The 20005-nt window shown below is 32.9% G+C and overlaps 1 protein-coding gene across 1 annotated transcript; it reads right to left on the bottom strand.

The window, feature by feature from the left end:
• On the bottom strand, positions 17110–18506 carry LOC109332482 (uncharacterized mitochondrial protein AtMg00810-like). The gene is made up of 2 exons (XM_019567464.1): positions 17357–18506; positions 17110–17291 (listed from the first exon to the last, which is right to left on the bottom strand). Exons 1-2 carry the CDS (start codon positions 18504–18506, stop codon positions 17110–17112), a joined length of 1332 nt encoding a protein of 443 aa, XP_019423009.1.

Genomic DNA, 20005 nt, shown 5'->3' with positions numbered 1-20005 from the left:
TGAAATGCATTATGAGATAGTGAGAGATAGTATCATGCTTAGGGTTTAATTGTCATCCAATTGCATGTGATTAATGTGTTAAACTGCTATCTTTTCTTGCATGATTCTTGCATTTCTTTAGAAGCATTTTAGGGTAGAAATTCCATGTTTCTGCATATTAATGGACTCATACATATTCATGTTAACCTGTGAGTTTTGCATAGGGTTTTTAGCTAAGTTTCAATTATAATATTTTGAGCTACATTTTCCTTAATAATACTCTGTTTTTGTACTATTTTTGTGTTGTACTAAGGGAAGTCGTCTCTTGGTGTCTTACATCCTAAGAGATTCAGTGAGTATTCACCAAGACTTAGAGGTTTTGAGTTCAGAACGTTTTATTGGCTAGGGCTAGATCGTCAGAAAGGTTTTCTTAGGCGATTAGGATAGTCAAACCAAGAAAGTGGGTTCTTAGATTCAAGAAGGGAGCGTCTAAGTGTTTGTATTGGAAGTGTGCATGTAACAATACATTCCTTTTAATATTAGTGAAGAAAATCTCCAGAGATCGGAAGGGAGGCCTGGATGTAGTTTACATGTGGACTCGCAAATGAACTAGGATAAAATTCCTTGTTGTGGGCTTTTTCTATCCCTAATCTCTTTACGTTTCAAGTTGTAATATTGCCTATTTTTAGCTGATATTATGGATACTGTAGATTTGCTATATGAAGTTTAATTCTGTTTAAATATATATGTTTTATCTATTTCTGAATATCGGTGAGGGCTGTGCAATTAGCCACTCTGCAACTAGTTGTTTTCTGTGAGTTAATCGATTAAGAGAGGGTGTTAATTGATTAACTATGACTTTTTCCAAAATAGGGCTTCAGTGCGAAAAGTGGTAATTGGTAACTGCGACACCTATTCAACCCCCCTTCTAGGTGTGTTCTATCTACTGATACCTAAAAAGTGGTATCAAAGCTAGTACGACGTGCTAGCTCAACCGCATACGTGTGATCCTTAAGGGAAAATAAATAGGATCCACCAACCCCTTTGGCGGTGATGGCGCATCCATTAACCGCTCTCCTGTATTCAGTAGCGAGGGATACACCTACTGGAAAGTTTGATGAAGATATTCATTAAAGCTACTGACTCGGATATTTGGGAATCCGTAGTCAACGGGCCTTTCGTCCTAATGCATCTAGTGGACGATGAACCGAAAGAAAAACCCAAGAGTTTATGGATCGATGATGAACGTAAAAAGGTTCAATACAACCTACGTGCTAAAAACATCATCACATCGGCCATGTCATATGATGAATTCTTTCGGGTTTCACAGAGTCAAAGTGCGAAGGAAATATGGGACACGTTACAAGTGACTCATGAAGGCACTAGCAAACTCAATCGTGCCAGGATGAATGCCCTGACTCATGAGTACGAGCTGTTTCTTATGTTGCCGAGTGAATCTATCGGCAACATGCAAAAAGCGATTCACACATATAGTAAACCATTTAGTTGCTCTAGATAATTTTGTTACCAAAGGAGAACTAACTAATAAAGTTTTACGTTGTCTTGACAGGAGATGGCAACCTAAAGTTATAGCTATCATGGAATCCAAGGATCTTGACTCCATGCCTTTAGCAACATTATTTGGAAAGCTTCAAGAGCACGAGATGGAACTTGGGCGCTTGATGATGCATGAGGAATCAGATCGCAAAAAGAAAGGAATATCTCTTAAAGCAACAACGTCTCAACCTATTGAAGAGAAAGAAGATGCTGAGTCTGATTCAGATATTGATGACGAAACGTTGACCCTTCTAGTACGAAAATTCAGGAAATTCTTAAAGAAAGAAGGCCTTAAATGTTTTTAGAAGAAAGAAGCGCACGAGTCAACTAGAAAAGGCAAAGGTAACAAAGAGCGCTTCACTTGCCACGAATGTGGTAAACCAGGACACATGAGATTTTAATGTCCTACTTACCTCAAGAAAGTTAATTCGGAGAAGAGCACTCCTCGGGACTTCAAGTCAAAGAAGGCCTACATTGTTTGGGATGTACCAAAGGAGGATACGACATCAAGCACCTCAGATGAAGAGGAGATTGCCAAGCTTTGCCTAATGACCATAACAACTGAAGCTTGCGACTCAAATTCAAAGGAGGTAAATAATGAGGTATACTCTGACACCTCATCTTCTTTTTCTGATGATTCACCTCCTTATGAGGACTTATATAATGCTTATGTCGAATTGCATGAAGAATTAAAAAAAATAGCTAGGATTAGTTCTGATAGAAAACGAGTAATCCTTCTAAATGAACAGAAAATAGTTTTATTACAAAAAGAATTAGATGACCTGAAACTTGAGAATGAAACCTTAGATCTAATATTTTCCTGTAATACATGTAATTGCTCAAATGATAATTTATGTCAATCAAATGTCTGTGAGTCTTGTGAGACTTTGAAAAATGAGAATTTGAAACTTAATGAAAAACTCGCAAAACCCATAGAGAGTCAAAATCAATTAGACACTATGCTTAGTCAAACTAGAAATATTGGTGACCATACTGGATTAAGATATATTCCCCCAATGCGTAGGAAAAGACCATATAGAAAACCTGTAACTCGACTTAATAACAAGTTTCACAATAAGAAAGTTCCTACATGTTTTGATTGTGGCACACATGACCACACTTTCTACTCTTGCTATATCAGGAAGTATGGTATACCTAGTGGTGTATATACTTGGATGAAAAAGAGAGATAAATCCCTGGTTACTAACAGAAAAGAACCCAATATAAATTGGGTACCTGAAAAAGGCAAGTGATTTATTTTGCAGGTATGTTTACGAGCACACTGGCATCATTGGTACCTTGATAGTGGATGATCAAGGCATATGACAGGAGATAGATCGAAATTCCTAGATCTATCATTGAAAGAAAAAAGGTTTTTGACGTATGCAGACAACAACAAAGGAAAAATACTTGGTACCGGGACAATTGGCAACTCAACTCTGAGTGTTGCATAATTCGTGACAATTTATCTAATAAGGTCAAATTCGCCAGACATCGTATTAATAACATCTATATGGTTAACCTAGAAGATGTCACGACATTATTTTCAAAATGTTTTATTTCTAAAGAAAATGATATATTGCTATGGCATAAGCGCGTCGCTCATATTCATGTAAAACATCTAGATAAACTATCTAAAAATAATTTGGTTGAGGGTCTACCAAAACTTGATTTTAAAACTCAAGAAACTTGTGATACTTATAAAAAAATGTAAACAAGTTAAAAACTATTTTGGTAAAAATAATGTAATATCTACAACAAGACCTCTAGTGCTTCTCCATATGGACTTGTTTGGACCTTCACAAATAATGAGTTTTGGTGGTAGTTTCTATGCTTTCGTAATTGTTGATAATTTCTCTAGATTCACATGGACATTATTTTTATCTTCTAAGAGTGATGCATTCAAATCTTTCAAAAACCTTGCCAAACAAATTCAAAATAAGTTTAATCTTAAAATTGTATTCATTCGATCCGATCATGGTGGAGAGTTTGAAAACCACAAGTTTGATATATTTTATAATAAACATGGTATCATGCATCAGTTCTCGGCCCCTCGTACCCTTCAATAAAATGGAGTTGTTGAGAGGAAGAATCAAGTTCTAGAGGAGCTGGCTAGAACCATGCTAAACGAAAGCAAGGTTCCTAAATAATTTTGGGTTGATGCAGTGCATATTGCAAGCTATGTGATAAATCGTATACTCTTGAGACCTACTTGTTTGAAAACTCCGTATTAACTTTTAAAAGGCCGAAAACCTAATATTGCTCATTTTCATGCTTTTGGATGTAAATGTTTTATTTTAAATAATGGAAAAAAGCGCTAGGAAAATTTGACTCAAAAAAAGATGAGGGTATATTTTTGGGGTATTCAGTGGATAGTAAAGCTTATCGAGTTTTTAATAAATATTTCATGCAAGTAGAAGAGTCTGTACATGTTCATTTTGATGAATCTTCTCAAAAAGAGAAGAGAAATGTATTTTCTGATGACGTTGCTGGTGCTTTAGAAGAAGCATACTCTAAGGACATGGACCAGGACAAAGAATAAGAAGTAGAGCAAATTGTCCAAGATGAGCATCAGGACTTGCCAATCGCGTGGAAGACTAAGAAAGATCATCCACTTGACAAAGTTATAGGTGATATCTCTATGAGGGTGGTAACCTGTAGTTCTTTACGTAATTTTTGTAACTTTGTTGCTTTCGTCTCTCAAATCGAGCCAAAGATCATCGATGAGGCCATTGAGGATGTGCACTGGGGTATAGCTATGCAAGAAGAGCTAAACCAGTTCGAGCGAATAATGTATGGGACTTGGTCCCTAAGCCAAAAGAACATCTAGTGATTGGTACTAGATGGGTCTTCAGAAGCAAACTAGATGAATCTGACATGATCATAAGAAATAAGGCACGCTTAGTCACCAAAGGCTACGACCAGGAGGAATGCATCGATTGTGATGAGACCTACGCTCTTGTATCCAGATTAGAGGCCATTAGGATGCTTCTATCCTTTGCATTGATTATGAAGTTTAAGCTCTTTCAAATTGATTTCAAGAGCGCCTTTCTGAATGGCTACATTCAAGAGGAGGTGTATGTTGATAAACCTCCCGACTTTGAAAATTTTAAATATCCGAACCATGTATATAAGCTCAAGAAGGCTCTCTATAGCCTGAAATAGGCTCCTAGAGCTTGGTATGACAGATTGAGCTCTTTCCTTTTGGAAAAAGGGTTCGTGAGGGGTATGGTTGATACTACCCACTTTATCCGTAGATTAGATGATCATGTATTATTAGTTCAAATATACTTTGATGATATAATTTTCGGTTCTACTAACGACATTCTTTGTAGAGAATTTTCTGAGATGATGCAGGGAGAATTTGAGAAGTCGATGATGGGTAAGCTGACATTCTTCCTTGGGCTATAAATTAAACAAATGGAAAGTGGCATCTTCATTCATCAATCGAAGTACTACAAGGAGTTACTCAAAAAGTTCGACATAGAAAAATGTAAAGAAGCTTCTACATCTATGGCGTTCACTTGCTATGTAGACAAAGACGAAAAGGGAAAATCCATTGAGGTAACCAAGTATCAAGGGATAATCGGCTCTTTATTATATTTGATTGCGAGCCGCCCCGATATTATGTTTAGTGTTTGTATGTGTGCTTGATTTCAAGCATTACCTAATGATTCACATTATAGCATTGTTAAACGTATAATGAGATATTTAAAAGGAACAATAAATATGGGACTATGGTATCCTAGGGATGCCTCATTATCCTTGGTTGGGTATTGCGATTCCAATTTAACTGGATGTAACTTGGATCGGAAGAGCACTAGTGGGACTTGTCACTTACTAGGAAGTTCCTTAGTTGCATGGCATAGTAAAAAGCAAGCTTGTGTTGCTTTGTCCACCGCCGAAGCGGAATACATTGTCGTCGGTGTGTGTTGCGCTCAAATCCTATGGATGAAGCAACAACTTAAGGACTTTGGTCTTAATCTCGAAAAGATCCCCATTAAATATGATAATAGCAGTGCCATAAACCTATCCAAGAATCTTGTTTTGCATTCGAGAACCAAGCATATTGAAATTAGACATCACTTCTTACGTGATCATGTTCAAAAAGGTGATTGCGAGCTTCAATTTGTTGAAACTAGTAAGCAATTAGCTGATATTTTCACCAAGCCCCTCTCACGAGATACTTTCTATGTTCTTCAAAGAGAACTTGGAATCCTTGATGAAAAATATCTTGATTAAAATCGTCTAACTCTTTATTATGTGCTTCGCATGCTAAATGTCTAATATGCTTCAAAATGAATAATTATTGAATGCATTCTACTCCTAATATGATTCATGATCTAGTATAATATGCTCTATATATATGTGTGTTTGCTTAAAATTTCTTGATATGTGTTACAAATCTTTGCATGCATATAAAACTCAAAAACCTACTTGATTCTACAAATCTGAAGATTGTTAATCGATTAATCATGAGTCTTAATCGATTAGAATGAGTTCTAGTAGTTAACACTTATATTTTTAAGAAATTTAGTCGATTAATGTCTCATATTAATCGATTTCCTAGGCTCATTTTTCTGGAAATCTGGAATTTTAACTACGCTTAATCGATTAAGTACAATCAGAAGCGTTTTTGTCATTTTTTTCAAATCCTCTCAATCCCCTTTTCTCTAAAAATCTCAGAGGAAACAATACAATCTGAACTCTTAGCTTATAAGAAGATTAAACCTCACTCTCTACCCACATTGAACTTCATTTCATCCTATTCCTTCTCAAATTTTTCAAGGAAACCCATTTTCCCAATTCCAAACCCTAAGGTTAGGTTCCCCACCAAAATCCTCATTCACCTCTCAATTCTCTCGGTTTTTGCAATCAAAATGGAAAGAGGTCATTTAAAAAGGATTAAGACAACTGCTCAACGCACACGAAGGGTTCCTATCGCTTCATCTTCGAATCCAAGTGAGGCAGGACCGTGGAGACCCCTACTACTCTCTCATATTGCAGGAGACTCGGTTGTCAAAGTTTCAAGGCAGGAAACCAACTTACATCAGGTATACCGATTTAACCTGGATGGCAGAACAAAATTTTGAATTTCCGCAAGGCATGCAAGCTCAAGGAGCTGTCACTTTCCTGGAATTAAAGGGAAATATATACCTTGCTTTGATTAGAGAATTTTATACCAACTTTAGATACAAGGAGGGCAATTATTGATCTATGGTTTCTGGAAATTTATTTGAGTTGAGTGAGGAAATTTTCATGAATGTGGGAGGTTTGTCCATAAATGGTGCTAGCCTTGGTAATTGTGACTGGGTCAAGAATTCATTCGATGTTGTTGAGGTTTAAAAGTCATGCTTGAGAGGTCCCCATATGTATATCCAAGGAGAATTAACAAAAGTTAGGTCATTATCTGTGGAAAATAGGCTATTGCATTATCTGATAGCGTACATTTTGGTCCACAGGAACACAAATCATGCCCAGCCCACCGTGAATGATTTGAGGTTCATGTATGCTGTTAAGGAAAATGGTATGATTAATTGGCCTGGGGAGATCCTTAAGGTCATGTATAGTGTGTCTACGTCACAATCCAAGCTGCTACCCTATGGTATATTCATTTCGAGGATCATCGATTATCTGCATATTGATGTGTCTGACACCATCATCATGGAGTCTTCTAATAAAGATCGCCTAGTTGGTGAAAGTTTGATCCACAAGATGGGTATTTACAAGTATGGGAATACTTGGCAATACCAAGAGGATTACACTACTGTGGATCTAGACTTATCTGGAGATGAGGATCAGGTAGGAATGGATTAGCACAATCCAGGAACTCAGGAGGAGTCGGCTGGAAATGCACCGCAGGTGCCACCCTTCGGATTAGCTCAGTTGGATGCAATGAAGCAAAGGCTGAATAATAGAATGGATTTACATTTCCAATCTTTGAAGGATTCTTACCATACAGACTTGGAGCAATTTGAGGAACGTCAGATCGCCTACATCGATAACCAATTTGTTCAAAACACTATTGAGGCACATAATGATAGATTTTGTGCAGAATTTGAGAAGCTGAGAGTCCTCATCTAGGGAGATAGTAGTCTGACAATTCTTAATGACAGAGGCCTTCCTCCGCATCCTTAGATTATAAGACCTTAGACCCTAGGTTGCCTTTGGTTTAGTTCTTCTATTGGCTAATTTTAAGGATTTTGTTGCTTTGTACTCTTGAGACATATTTTCTCTTTGCTTTTATTGGATTGTAATAGTTACTATCTACTTCTGCTGAAATTTTATCACTTGATATGCATGATATTGAACTTTAATCATTATTGGTTTTGTTTTGCATTGCTTATATCATATGCTTATCTATGTCATATATAGTATGAATTTATGTTTAATGGTACTTTACCATGATTGGTTATCTACATCTATTCTGTTTGATTGAGCTTGTTGTTTTCGTGCTATGATATTCGTGCTTGATCATTCTATGCTTAATTAGTTCTTGTATAACCTTTCATGCCCTTAAAAATTTTCATTTACTATATTCTTTCAATTTAATCAATTAACCTACACACTTAATCGATTAAATGTTTGTTAACATGTGCACTTGTTCAAGCTTCCTTTAACTGGTTAATTAATTGAATTCCCAAAACTAATTGATTGATTACAGTTTTGATTTCATTATATAACTCTTCTTACTTTTGACTAGATTGATTCGATTATCTTTTTGATAATGCCAAAAGGGGAAGAAAGGTTGCTTTGTTGTTTGATGTGAATTTTCAGGTTGTAAATAATATTCAGTTTCCGTTGTCTACCTATGCGCTTTAACTTTGACATTAACAACCATGCATTCTATAACCATCATCAAGCAATGCATCAAAACAAGATTTGGTGCGGAGTTTGTCATCATCAAAAAGGGGGAGATTGAAAGTGCAAAGTGTCAATTATAGCACTATTAGATAGCATATGTTTTAATGAAGACAAGGATTTAGTGAAAGCTTGAAGATGACTCAACAAATCAACATGTCGTGGACTCAAGGCTTTCATATCTAGACTAGGTTCCTTAAAAGAGTCATTATTAGAATCTTAGATGTGTGCCTTAGATATTGAGTCTAGGTTAGGTAAACCTAGATGCAATTCTCATAAACCTTAAAAATAATCAATTCATTTACATGACACATGCCATCTAGATTATTATATGTTCATGCATTAATCATACATATCATCACTTGTGCATCTTAGGCATAATATATTGGTAAAACATGTATAATTGATGAGCATTACATATAGGTAGTTTACCATTTAATCATCTAGCTGAAAAATATGTCAGTTAATCGATTAAGGAAGGTGTTAATCGATTAACGTGAATTCAATTTTAACAGACAACTGAAAACCTGAAAACAGATATTCTCAACAGCTTGTTAATCGATTAAAAGGGCACTTAATCGATTAACTGGGTCTTAGAAAGGTTTTCTATATAAACTGTGTTTTTAGGTCATGCACCGCATGTCATATCATTCATTTTTAGAATTGCTAGTTGCATGTTTTTCGTGCTCAATTGTGTCATATAGGCAGAGTGAAATGCATTGTGAGATAGTATCATGCTTAGGGTTTAATTGTCATCCAATTGCATGTGATTAATGTGTTAAACTTCTCTATCTTTTCTTGCATGATTCTTGCATTTCTTTAGAAGAATTTTAGGGTAGAAATTCAATGTTTCTGGATATTAATGAACTCATACATATTCATGTTAACTTGTGAGTTTTGTGTAGGGTTTTTAGTTGAGTTTCAATTGTAATATTTGAGCTAGATTGTGCTTAATTATACTCTATTTTTGTGTTGTAATAAGGTAAGTTGTCTCTTGGGGTCTTACCACCTAAGGGCTTGTTTGGGAGTTATATTTTCGAGGGGAATGAAGGGAAAGGGAAGGCTTGAGAGTCATCTCACAAGTGTATTTCATCGCTCTCAAGCCTTCCCTTTCCCTTCCATCCCCTCCAAAATCCAACTCCCAAATTAACCCTAAGAGATTTAGTGAGTCTTCACCAAGACTTAGAGGTCTTGAGTTGAGAACGTTTTCTTGGCCTGGGATAGATCGTAAGAAATGTTTTCTTAGGCGATTAGGATAATCAAACTAAGAAAGTGGGTTCCTAGATTCAAGAAGGGAGCATCTAAGTGTTTGTATTGGAAGTGTGTATGTAACAATACATTCATTTCAATATTAGTAAAGAAAATCTCCCGACATCAGAAGGGGAGGCCTGAATGTAGTTTGCAAGTGGAGCCGCAAACGAACCAGGATAAAATTCCTTGTTGCAGGCTTTTTTTATCCCTAATCTCTTTACGTTTCAAGTTGTAATATTGCCTATTTTTCGCTGATATTTTGGATACTGTAGATTTGCTATATTGAGTTTAATTCTGTTCAAATATATATGCTTTATCTGTGTCTGAATATCGGTGAATGGCTATGCAATAAGCCATTCTGCAACTTTTTTTTTCTGAGTTAATTGATTAAGACATGGTGTTAATCGATTAACTTGGGCTTTTTCCAGAGTAGGGCTTCGATGCAAAAAGCGGTAATTGGTAACCGCAACACCTATTCAACTCCCCCCTACTAGGTGTGTTCTATCTACTGATACTTAACATAACCTAAGCCTTAATGTTCATGGACTAACGAAGATAAAAAGAGACCCCAATGTGATCTTAAAGCCAAAAACATTTTATCCTTGACTCTTAGAGTAAAATAACTCTTTAGAGTGTCAAGTTGCAAATCTGCTAAAGAAACGTGGGACACTTTATAAAGGATACATGAAAATGAATAAATAAAAAGGTTCACTACTAATAGTGAAGCATCAACATCGGGGTAAGACTCCAAATGTCCATGTCTATGGCCTCTACGAATATCCTCATCCCCACCTTCCAGTAGGCATAACCCTCTCCACTAAACACGGGATGTGATTGATAGAGGAACCTTCACTACTAAATGGATTCGTAGAGTATATGTTAGATATCTCTAGGATCACACAAATGAAGCTCTTAAGCTAGCACTTATTTAAACTAGCTCCAATGCCACTTGTTGGGTAACAAGGGCTCTAACACACCTAGAGGGGGTTAATAGGTGGTTTGATTTACAACTAAAACTTCTCAATTATGAAAGATATTAGCTGATTTTCACTAGTTTTAATCGACTAAAAGTTCACTTCAAAAATATTAACAGAATGCTTCAGTTAATTGATTAACAAAACACTTAATTGATTAACTTCATTAGTTTTCTTGAAAATATTTTGTTCTGGACACAACACAATGCAATGATCAATTTGTTCTTACATGCACTTTAACAATTCCATTAATGTGATTAATCATGCAATGACAATTATGAAACTATCTTAATATGAATTCAATTCAAAATAATGGAAATTGATAATTCCATAAATTTAAAAGAGTGGTGATAAGAGAAATTGATACGATCGATTTTACCCTGGTTTGATTATCAACCACTACAATCTACATCTAGTCTTTCTCTTGTGATCTGTGAGATTTGCTTTCACTATGAAGAATATGAATATCTTTACAAATAATCTTCTACCAAGAACCTCATGGACCTAGCTTCTAATGAATACGTCACTACTTCTAGCTTAGGATTTCTCAGAATTCTTCTCCTCTTCTATAGTTATACCTCACACCTCAAGAGATGAATTACAACTCAGTCGTTCTTTTGTATACAAAAATCTTGTACCTTTCTTGTGCTAACATACATTCAATTCAGAATATAAAACTTCTTGATAAATCTCAGAATCTCAAAATATGAAGATGAATGATTATAAGATGCAAAGGTTTTGCAAAACTTTGAAATAATGAATGCTTGAAAATCGTTCTTTAAATATTCATGAAAATTATCTTATCTTGTGTCAAAAGTATCTTGCTCACATTTTCAGAAAACTCTCTGTTTGATCTTGAAAATTCGTTGTGATTTCATGTGTTTACTCATGGGAAATAGTTAATTAAAATAACATTCAGTTTCAATCCGTTTTCTATTATATTAATTGATTATGTTGAAACTTAATTGATTAATATTCTTTAAAAAATCCAAGATTTCAAACTAGAACTAACTTAATCGATTAACCATGTACTTAATCAATTAACGAGTTTCCCAATTACAAAGACTTCGAAAAAACACTTAGTTAATATACTATGAACCTCTAACATGATTTACTAATATATAATGCATGATTTTAAAATGATATGAGTTTAACATTGTTTAATGCATTAAAATCATGTATTCATGCATGAATGCTAATGCACCTAAATCATGTATGAATGTAAATCTCATATGGATCATCATCGTTCTAATATTTAAGATTTTCATTAGGTTCACTTTACTTAGACTCTACCCATTCAAAACATCTTAGGACCTAAGGAAATAAAAATTTACTCTTAAGCTTTTGTTGATTGTCTTGATGTTTGAACTTGGGTCTTCAATATTATTGTAGTTGATTTGTCATTGTCCATACTTTTTCTTCATCAAAATTCAACTTTTATCTTCATCAAAATCATGCAATGCACACTTGTATTCACATATACAAGTATACAAATCAAGAAAATTCATTGCTAAGAAAATATTGGTTTGTCATTATCAAAATGGTTTCTCCAAATCTATGAAATTTAGATATCCTCTGTGCAATGTAGACGGGGTTGTTTCATGGTCTTAAGTTGACTTGGAATCAACGGTTTAAAAAGATTTAGTCCTACAATGATTATTTGGACGTCATTTCTTCTATATCTATATATTAATGCAATGAGATAGGACAATTACTAAAATAGAATTCCATATGCTAGACATTTGGCATTTAAAGGGGTATATTTTAATAGCAAGTTTTATTTGTTTAAAGAAATTGTAAAATGGAATTATGAAATGACATTACTAAACATTTCAACCACTTCACATATGTTGCTTATAAGGGACATTTCTGTTCTTTGAGTGAAACTTTTCTCTCTCCATCAGGTTGCATTTAATGCAAGAAATTTTTAAACATTTCTCTCTCCAACTTTCTCTTCTCTCCTAGGCTTTTCTCTCTCCAAATTTCTTTCTACATGTGCTTCATGTTACCATTTAATTTACTTTCTCTTCTCTCCTTAACATTTTTCTTTTATATATGTTACTTATTTTTACATATTCTTTCATTCAATTTTTTAGACTCCTAAATTTCAATCACTAATATGAGTAAACTAATAATTGTATGATGGCAAGTTAGTAAAGTAATTAACATGAACCTAAAACTAATTGGATTACAAAACCAATTGAAAAAAATTATTAAATTGAAAAAATAATTTAAAACTAAAATGTTATTTTTGGAGATTAGTATGAATTTAAATCTATAATTAAACTATTTTCGATCAATATATTTGTTTCAGTTGTTAATATGCATGAATTTACATATTAACCCATATTTTTATCACCAACATCACATAAGATAAAATATAATCATAAACAGAACATTGCATAATATAACTTGAAGATAATAAGATAAAGAATTTAGAATTTCCTTTACTGAAAATTAACACAACCATTGAGTTTATTGAAAATATTATGTTGATAAGGACGTCCAATCCACATTTTTATTATGGTCTAGTTAATATCACATGTAAGATAAATTTTAAAAAATGAACTAATTACTATTACACATTATCTAAATATTGAATCTATGAACGAAAATTAATGAAAATATTGGAAAAAATTAATATTTACTGACAGTAACGAGAATTAACGAAAATGTTAGGCAATAATTGCTTTTATCTATAAATAATAAGAATTTATAGAATAAACTTATTGAAAAAGAATTTACATAAAGGCATAGACTCTTTTTACCATATTTTACCACTTCAAATAAAATTTATTTTGAGTTTAACATATATGTACTATTAGTATAAAGATTTATACATAATTTATACATCATTCATTATTCGTTTGTATTATTTTTTGAAGATGCAATAATAATGAAAAATGAATGATAAATAATGAACTAACAGTGTATAAAACTCTTACATTTTCACTTCATTCATTTTTTTCTCATATTTTATACTAACATTCGATTTTGTATCAAAATTATAGTTAAATCAATTAATATGTATAGGTTGACTTTAGATTTTGTAATGATAGTTTAAGAAGACAAAATGAGAACAAATTAAGAATAATTACTCCAAATTTATATTTTTGATATAATAAACATTTTGATTTTCTACAAAATGTTTTTATTTTTAGATTATTAAGAGTTTAGTTTAAAAAAATCTTCATTTTTAACATTATCGTATCTTTACAACATATCATGAATACAAAAAAAAGAATGTATGGAGAGATTTTGCCACAACTAGCTGCAACAAGAAAATTGTCATCGACAAAAAACATAAAATATAGATCATTAACTTCTAAGTAAGGATAATGTTTTCTTCTAATTATTTCGTCTAATTGAATTATAGCAAACATTTTTTGTTTAAAAATCGTTTATGAGAAGAATAACAAGTTTTTAAATGAAATTATGACAAAACTATTCTATGCATAGAAATAAAATTACATTTAAAATTCCCTTTTAGCTAATGCAATCAATGTTTGTGAGTGGAAATAAGTTGAAGTATAAAAATATTAAATTTCTACATAAATTAAAAAGTAAAATGATGATTGTTTCTTTTAAATTCTCATTATAATCTACATATTCACCATAATATTTGCGAGTTGAAGCCATAATGACATGTCTCAACCCCTAATAAAATATGATGAGAATAAATTAAAAAAATATAGATAAGTTTCAATATGTATGAGTTTACTTGAGTCTACTCATTCGACATGAATAGCTATGAACTGAACATGTACCCTTATATTTTGAAACTTACCTACTATGCTGAAATGAAATATAGCCATAAATAGTGAAATACTCTACTACACAATGTAAAAAAGTTCAAAAGTTATAGGAAAATCATGATATTATAAGAGCTAAACCAAAATTATTATTAGATATGAAAAAGGCTTTAGACACAATGGTGAAAATAAGATATGAAGAATACAAGAATGATTAATACAATAAAGAAATGTGTACTTACCAATTTAGAGTGTGTTGGAATAATAAGTTTTAATTGTGAGACATCAAACTACATCATCCACAATTTGTTTAGATTACTTTTTTGAAGAGTCAATGACGATTATATATAAATAGTGGATGATATAGTAATAATGTATAGAACTCATAAATGTTTGTGCATAAAAGTTTTTCTCTTGTACGATTAGTATTTTCGTTTTAATGATTTATGGTGAAGTTTGATAGTTTCCATGTTTATGTAGTTGTTAATAATTTAGTAAGGATATTGAAATGGATTACAAGATCATATTTTTTTTCCTCCATTCAGTTTCATGTGAGTAAGAAGTCAATGTAAAGTGTGAACATTGAACATTTTTTTCTTCTTCCATTCAATTTAGAGTGTGTTGGAGTGTGACGTATATCAATGTTTTCTATATGAAAGTTGTTATGATTGTATTTTTTATTATTATTTTGGAAATAAAAATGTAGAAAATGTGAGCATTGAAGTAAATGAATATATCTATCACAACCTCTTCTATGGATTTATTTTTAGTTATTATTTTGAAAATAAAACTTAATTTTTTTGCACTTTGTACAACATATATCACTCGCAAATTCTTAAATGTGTATATCATTCGTACATTAGATTTTGAAAATATAAAAAAAACTCTATGTACATAAAGCAAAAGATAAGTAGGCTCTACAAAGATATCTTCAAAATAATTACTCATGTTTTATAGTAGCCTCATTAGGGAAAAAGACTATGAAAAATCAAATGCTCTGCAAATATATTTTTATTGCTAGGCTAAAAGTTTCAAAATACAAGATTAACTTGCACTGTATATTGTCTTAGTGACTTTACCAACAATAAATAATTCATATTTTCTAACAAAATCAATTACTGAGATTTTTGTGTATACAAATAACTAAATAACAACAAGTAGTAGTTACTAGGATGACATAAATTATTTTATTTGATATTTAAACTTCTACTTCTATAAACTATTGATATATCATGTGGTAAAGATTCACATGATAGGTATCTTATGCTACTCTCTATAGAAAATACTATGTATAACCTTATGTTATAAGGAAAAGTGGATTGGGATAAAATAGGGTCATACATCTCAAGTAATTTTATTGTCAACCTAAACATTTAAAAATACTGGACAACTTGGTGATTCCTTAAACTTCATTTTCTACATCTTGCAATTTTAGTGTAAGGAGGTCAATAAATATCAAATATCAGTTGCATATATCAACACTTTTGTTTATCTCATTCAATCGTATTGCTTCAAATTGTTGATTATAAATTATTTTATATTTTCTTATTCTACTATTTTTACTTATGTAAAGCTAAGGTAGAGCAACTCGTACGATTACTGATCAAACCTAAAACATCACTACTAGGATGGACAATTTCTGCAATCTAGAGTAATACTTGCATGAATAATTGAAATTGTTGATCAAATCAATGAATTATGAGAAAATTTCACGTGAATTTTTTTAGATGTCTTTAAATTTTCATTTTGTTCAACATAATACATTATTAAACATGTATTAATAAATATTCTAACATATAACTATAGGAGAGGAAAATAAATATCTAAGTTCAGATTCAGTTGATATGTATCATGTTAATGAAAATGAAACATTCTACATACTAAATCTTGAATGTTTAAACTCACTTACAAACTCTATTCTTCCCAATCATGAGATAAAGTTGAAAGTTGGAACTCGTATAATGTTATTGAGGAATTTAGACTAATATGAAGAAGTTTTCTAAAATCTCTAACACGTATTATAAAACTTATATTAATTTGTATTCTAAACTTTTATTCATAATAATTTATTTTTTATTTAATGCAACAGGTTCCACGCCATGTTATTTGACCACAACTCTAATTCATCATTTAAATACATAAACATAATTTTTCATAAGGTAATCATCAATAACTTTTTAATTTACAAATTACTTTTAGACTATTTAAATAAATTCATGCAAAATATGTTATCACCCGTGCAAATGCATGGGTAACCTACTAGTTAATTCATAAATGTGTTTCATATTATCATCATTACTATTACATTGTCTTATCTTCCAACATTTGTTGCAACAGAATGAGGAGTCAACATCATCCATTGAATTCTCTATCCAAGAGTTCTGTGCAAATTACCTTGCTAAATTGTGAGATCTTTTCCTAATGTTTTTTTTCGTCAATTGATATATTTCCTCGTGAGCTCCAAAAGTTGTTGTTTGTTGATATTATGGGTGTTTTATGAAAATATGGTCCTTGAAGAAGATGAAGGAGAAAAAGATGAATGCCAAAGATATCAATGAATAGCAAACTTTTATTAATGATGTAGAATTGAGTGAATACACTTTTCTTTATGGATAGATGAAGTGTATATTATCTGATAATTATCTTATAAACTATCCTATATCCTATTTATAGAAAGCTTGACTAACAAACTTAACTACCTAACAAATTTAACTAATCAATCTTGCCAATAATAATTAACACGTGATGGATCTGGTGCAGCATGGATCTAGTGCAGGGGAGAAAGAGATAGGAAACTTGGACTGAGTTGGCCCATGAGAGTTAGCTTCTATGTATATTGATTCTGCTCCAATTGTTGCAGCAACTTTGTTATCCATGTCTGCATCATCTTTATTAGTTGAAGTAGTAGAATGGCAATCTTGATCATAGAAATCTTGATCAAAATTACTTGCTAATACCCCCCCCCCCCACAAGCTAGGGTACATATGTCAAGTAGGCCGAGCTTGCTTTGAATTTCAGCATAGACCTTAGGTCCAAGGGCCTTTGTAAGAGCATCTGCTAATGGCAAATGACTAGGAACAGGCATAATCTTGATCTTGCCATTAATATATTGTTCTTGAACAATGTGACAATCAAGCTCAATATGCCTGGTTCTTTCATGAAAAACAGGATTAGATGCAATTTGTATACCATATTGATTATCACAATAAAGCAAAGCAATTTTAGAAAAAGGATACTGAAGATCTTCCAAGAGATAGGTAAGCCAAGTTATCTCACAAGTTGTAACGGGCATGGCTCTATATTCAGCTTCATAAGAGCTTCTTGACACGGTCTTTTGCTTCTTAGATTTCCAAGAGATGAGGGAATTACCTAGGTATATGCAGTAGCCTGAGGTTGACCTTCTTATGTCAGGGCAGGATGCCCAATCACTATCATTGTATGCCTTTAATTGGACAATGGAATTTGTAGGAAAAAATAAACCAAGGGCAGAAGAACCTTTTATGTACCTTAGGATTTTAATAGCAGCATGATAATGCAAATTGTTTGGTAGGGCCATGAGTTGTGCTAGTTGATTAACAGAAAAGGTAAGATCATGCCTAGTATTGGTGAGGTATATAAGCCTTCCTACAAGTCTTCTATAGGCAGTAATATCAGGATAGTTACCACTGTCATCTTGGTGTAAGTGAGTGGCTTGGGCCATAGGTGTTGTTGATGGTTTGCATCCTAACATCCCAGTGTCTGAAAGGATTTCTAAGGCATATTTTCTCTGGTTCATAGAGATACCAGATTGGTTTCTTGCAATCTCGAAGCCAAGGAAAAAGTTCAGGTTACCTAAATCTTTAATCTTAAAGGTTTCATCCATCAATGTTTTAATGTGATTGGTTTCAGTAAGGTTGTTGCCAGAGAGAATAATGTCATCGACATATACAAGGATTATTGTGATAGAACTGGCAGAATTCCATTTAACAAACAAGGAGTGATCACCTTTACATTTCTTGTATCGATGTTTGATCAAGAAGTTAGACAGTTTAGCAAACCACTGCCTACTAGCTTGCTTAAGTCCATAAAGAGACTTTTCTAACTTACAAACATAGCCAGAATTAGGAATATGCATACCTGGTGGGGGAATCATGTATACTTGTTTATTGAGATCTCCATGTAGGAAAGCATTGTTTACATCTAGCTGTTTAAGGTGCCAATTATGTATAGAAGCCAAGGCAAGGAGCAATTTTACCGTGCTTATCTTAGCTACAGGGGAAAAGGTTTCTACATAATCAATTCCCTCTGTTTGTGTGTATCCCTTTGAAACAAGTCTAGCCTTATACCTTTCTACATTACCATTAGATTTGTATTTGATTTTAAATACCCATTTGCATCCTATGGCTCTCTTATCTTTAGGTAAAGGTGTAAGGATCCAGGTATTGTTAGATTCTAATGCCTGCAATTCTTTCTTAATGCCATTCTACCATTTTGGGTACTTGATGGCCTGAGTGTAAGTCTTAGGTTCTAATTGAGTGGCTGCTGTAAGAATTTTGGACTTATGTGATGGGCCTAGAGATTCATATGACAAGTAAGAGGTTGTGGGATATTTAGAGGTTCTTGCATGCTGTTTGTTGTTCATTAGTGCACAATGGTAGTCTTGCAAATATGAAGGGGGTTTAGAAATTATATGACTCTTCCTAGTGTTATGAGCTCTGGGTTAGGGGATTGATAAGATTCATGACTACCCTCATCAGGGGTAGGTATATCTTGAGTTTGATTTTCTGAAGTAGCATTGGCTTGAGGTATGAGAAGAGCATCATCATAATAGCTGATAGGATTATAGGTCTTATGTGGGATGTCATCCAAGGTTGATGCTTTCTTAGGTCTGTAAGGAAGGATGTTTTCATGGAATATTACATTCCTGCTTACTTGCAGGGCCCTAGTGGACAAATTAAGGACAATATACCCCTTTACACCATCCTTATATCCCAAGAAAAGGCATTTAACATCTCTAGGGTCAAACTTATCTCTAAAATTGCTTAAAGTTCCAGCATAACACAAGGAGCCAAACACTTTTAGATGTTGTAAATCTAGTTGATTCTTATATAGGCATTCATAAGGAGACATGTTATGCAAGATAGGTGTAAGCAGAATATTAATAATATAAACAACATGATTAATAGCATAGGACCAATATACTTTGGGCAATTGACTTTGAATCAAAATGGCCCTTCCTACATTCAACACATGTTGGTGTTTTCTCCCAACCACACCATTTTGTTGAGGTGTGTACACACAACTAGTTTGGTGTAAGATGCCCTTTGAAGAGTAGAAATCTTTGATCAAAAATTCTACTCCATTATCACTTCTAATGATCTTTACTTTACTAGAAAATTGTGTTTCAATTAAGGCAACAAAATTCTTAACAAGTTGAGAGGTTTCAGATTTGCTTTTCATCAAATATATCCATGTATATCTAGTATAGTCATCTACTATGGTCAAAAAATATCGATGGCCATGTATAGAGAATATAGGGAAAGGCCCCCATATATCCATATGTATAAGATCAAAAGCATGTGAAGATTTAGACTTTCTAATGGGGAAAGGAAGTTTCTTTTGTTTGGCCTGATGGCAAATATCACAAACTTG

This window comes from Lupinus angustifolius, chromosome LG18 (assembly GCF_001865875.1).
Source record: "Lupinus angustifolius cultivar Tanjil chromosome LG18, LupAngTanjil_v1.0, whole genome shotgun sequence".
Classification (NCBI taxonomy): Eukaryota; Viridiplantae; Streptophyta; class Magnoliopsida; order Fabales; family Fabaceae; genus Lupinus; species Lupinus angustifolius.
The sequence above is the reverse complement of the archived record's forward strand: the minus strand, read 5'-3'. Positions and strand labels throughout refer to the sequence as shown.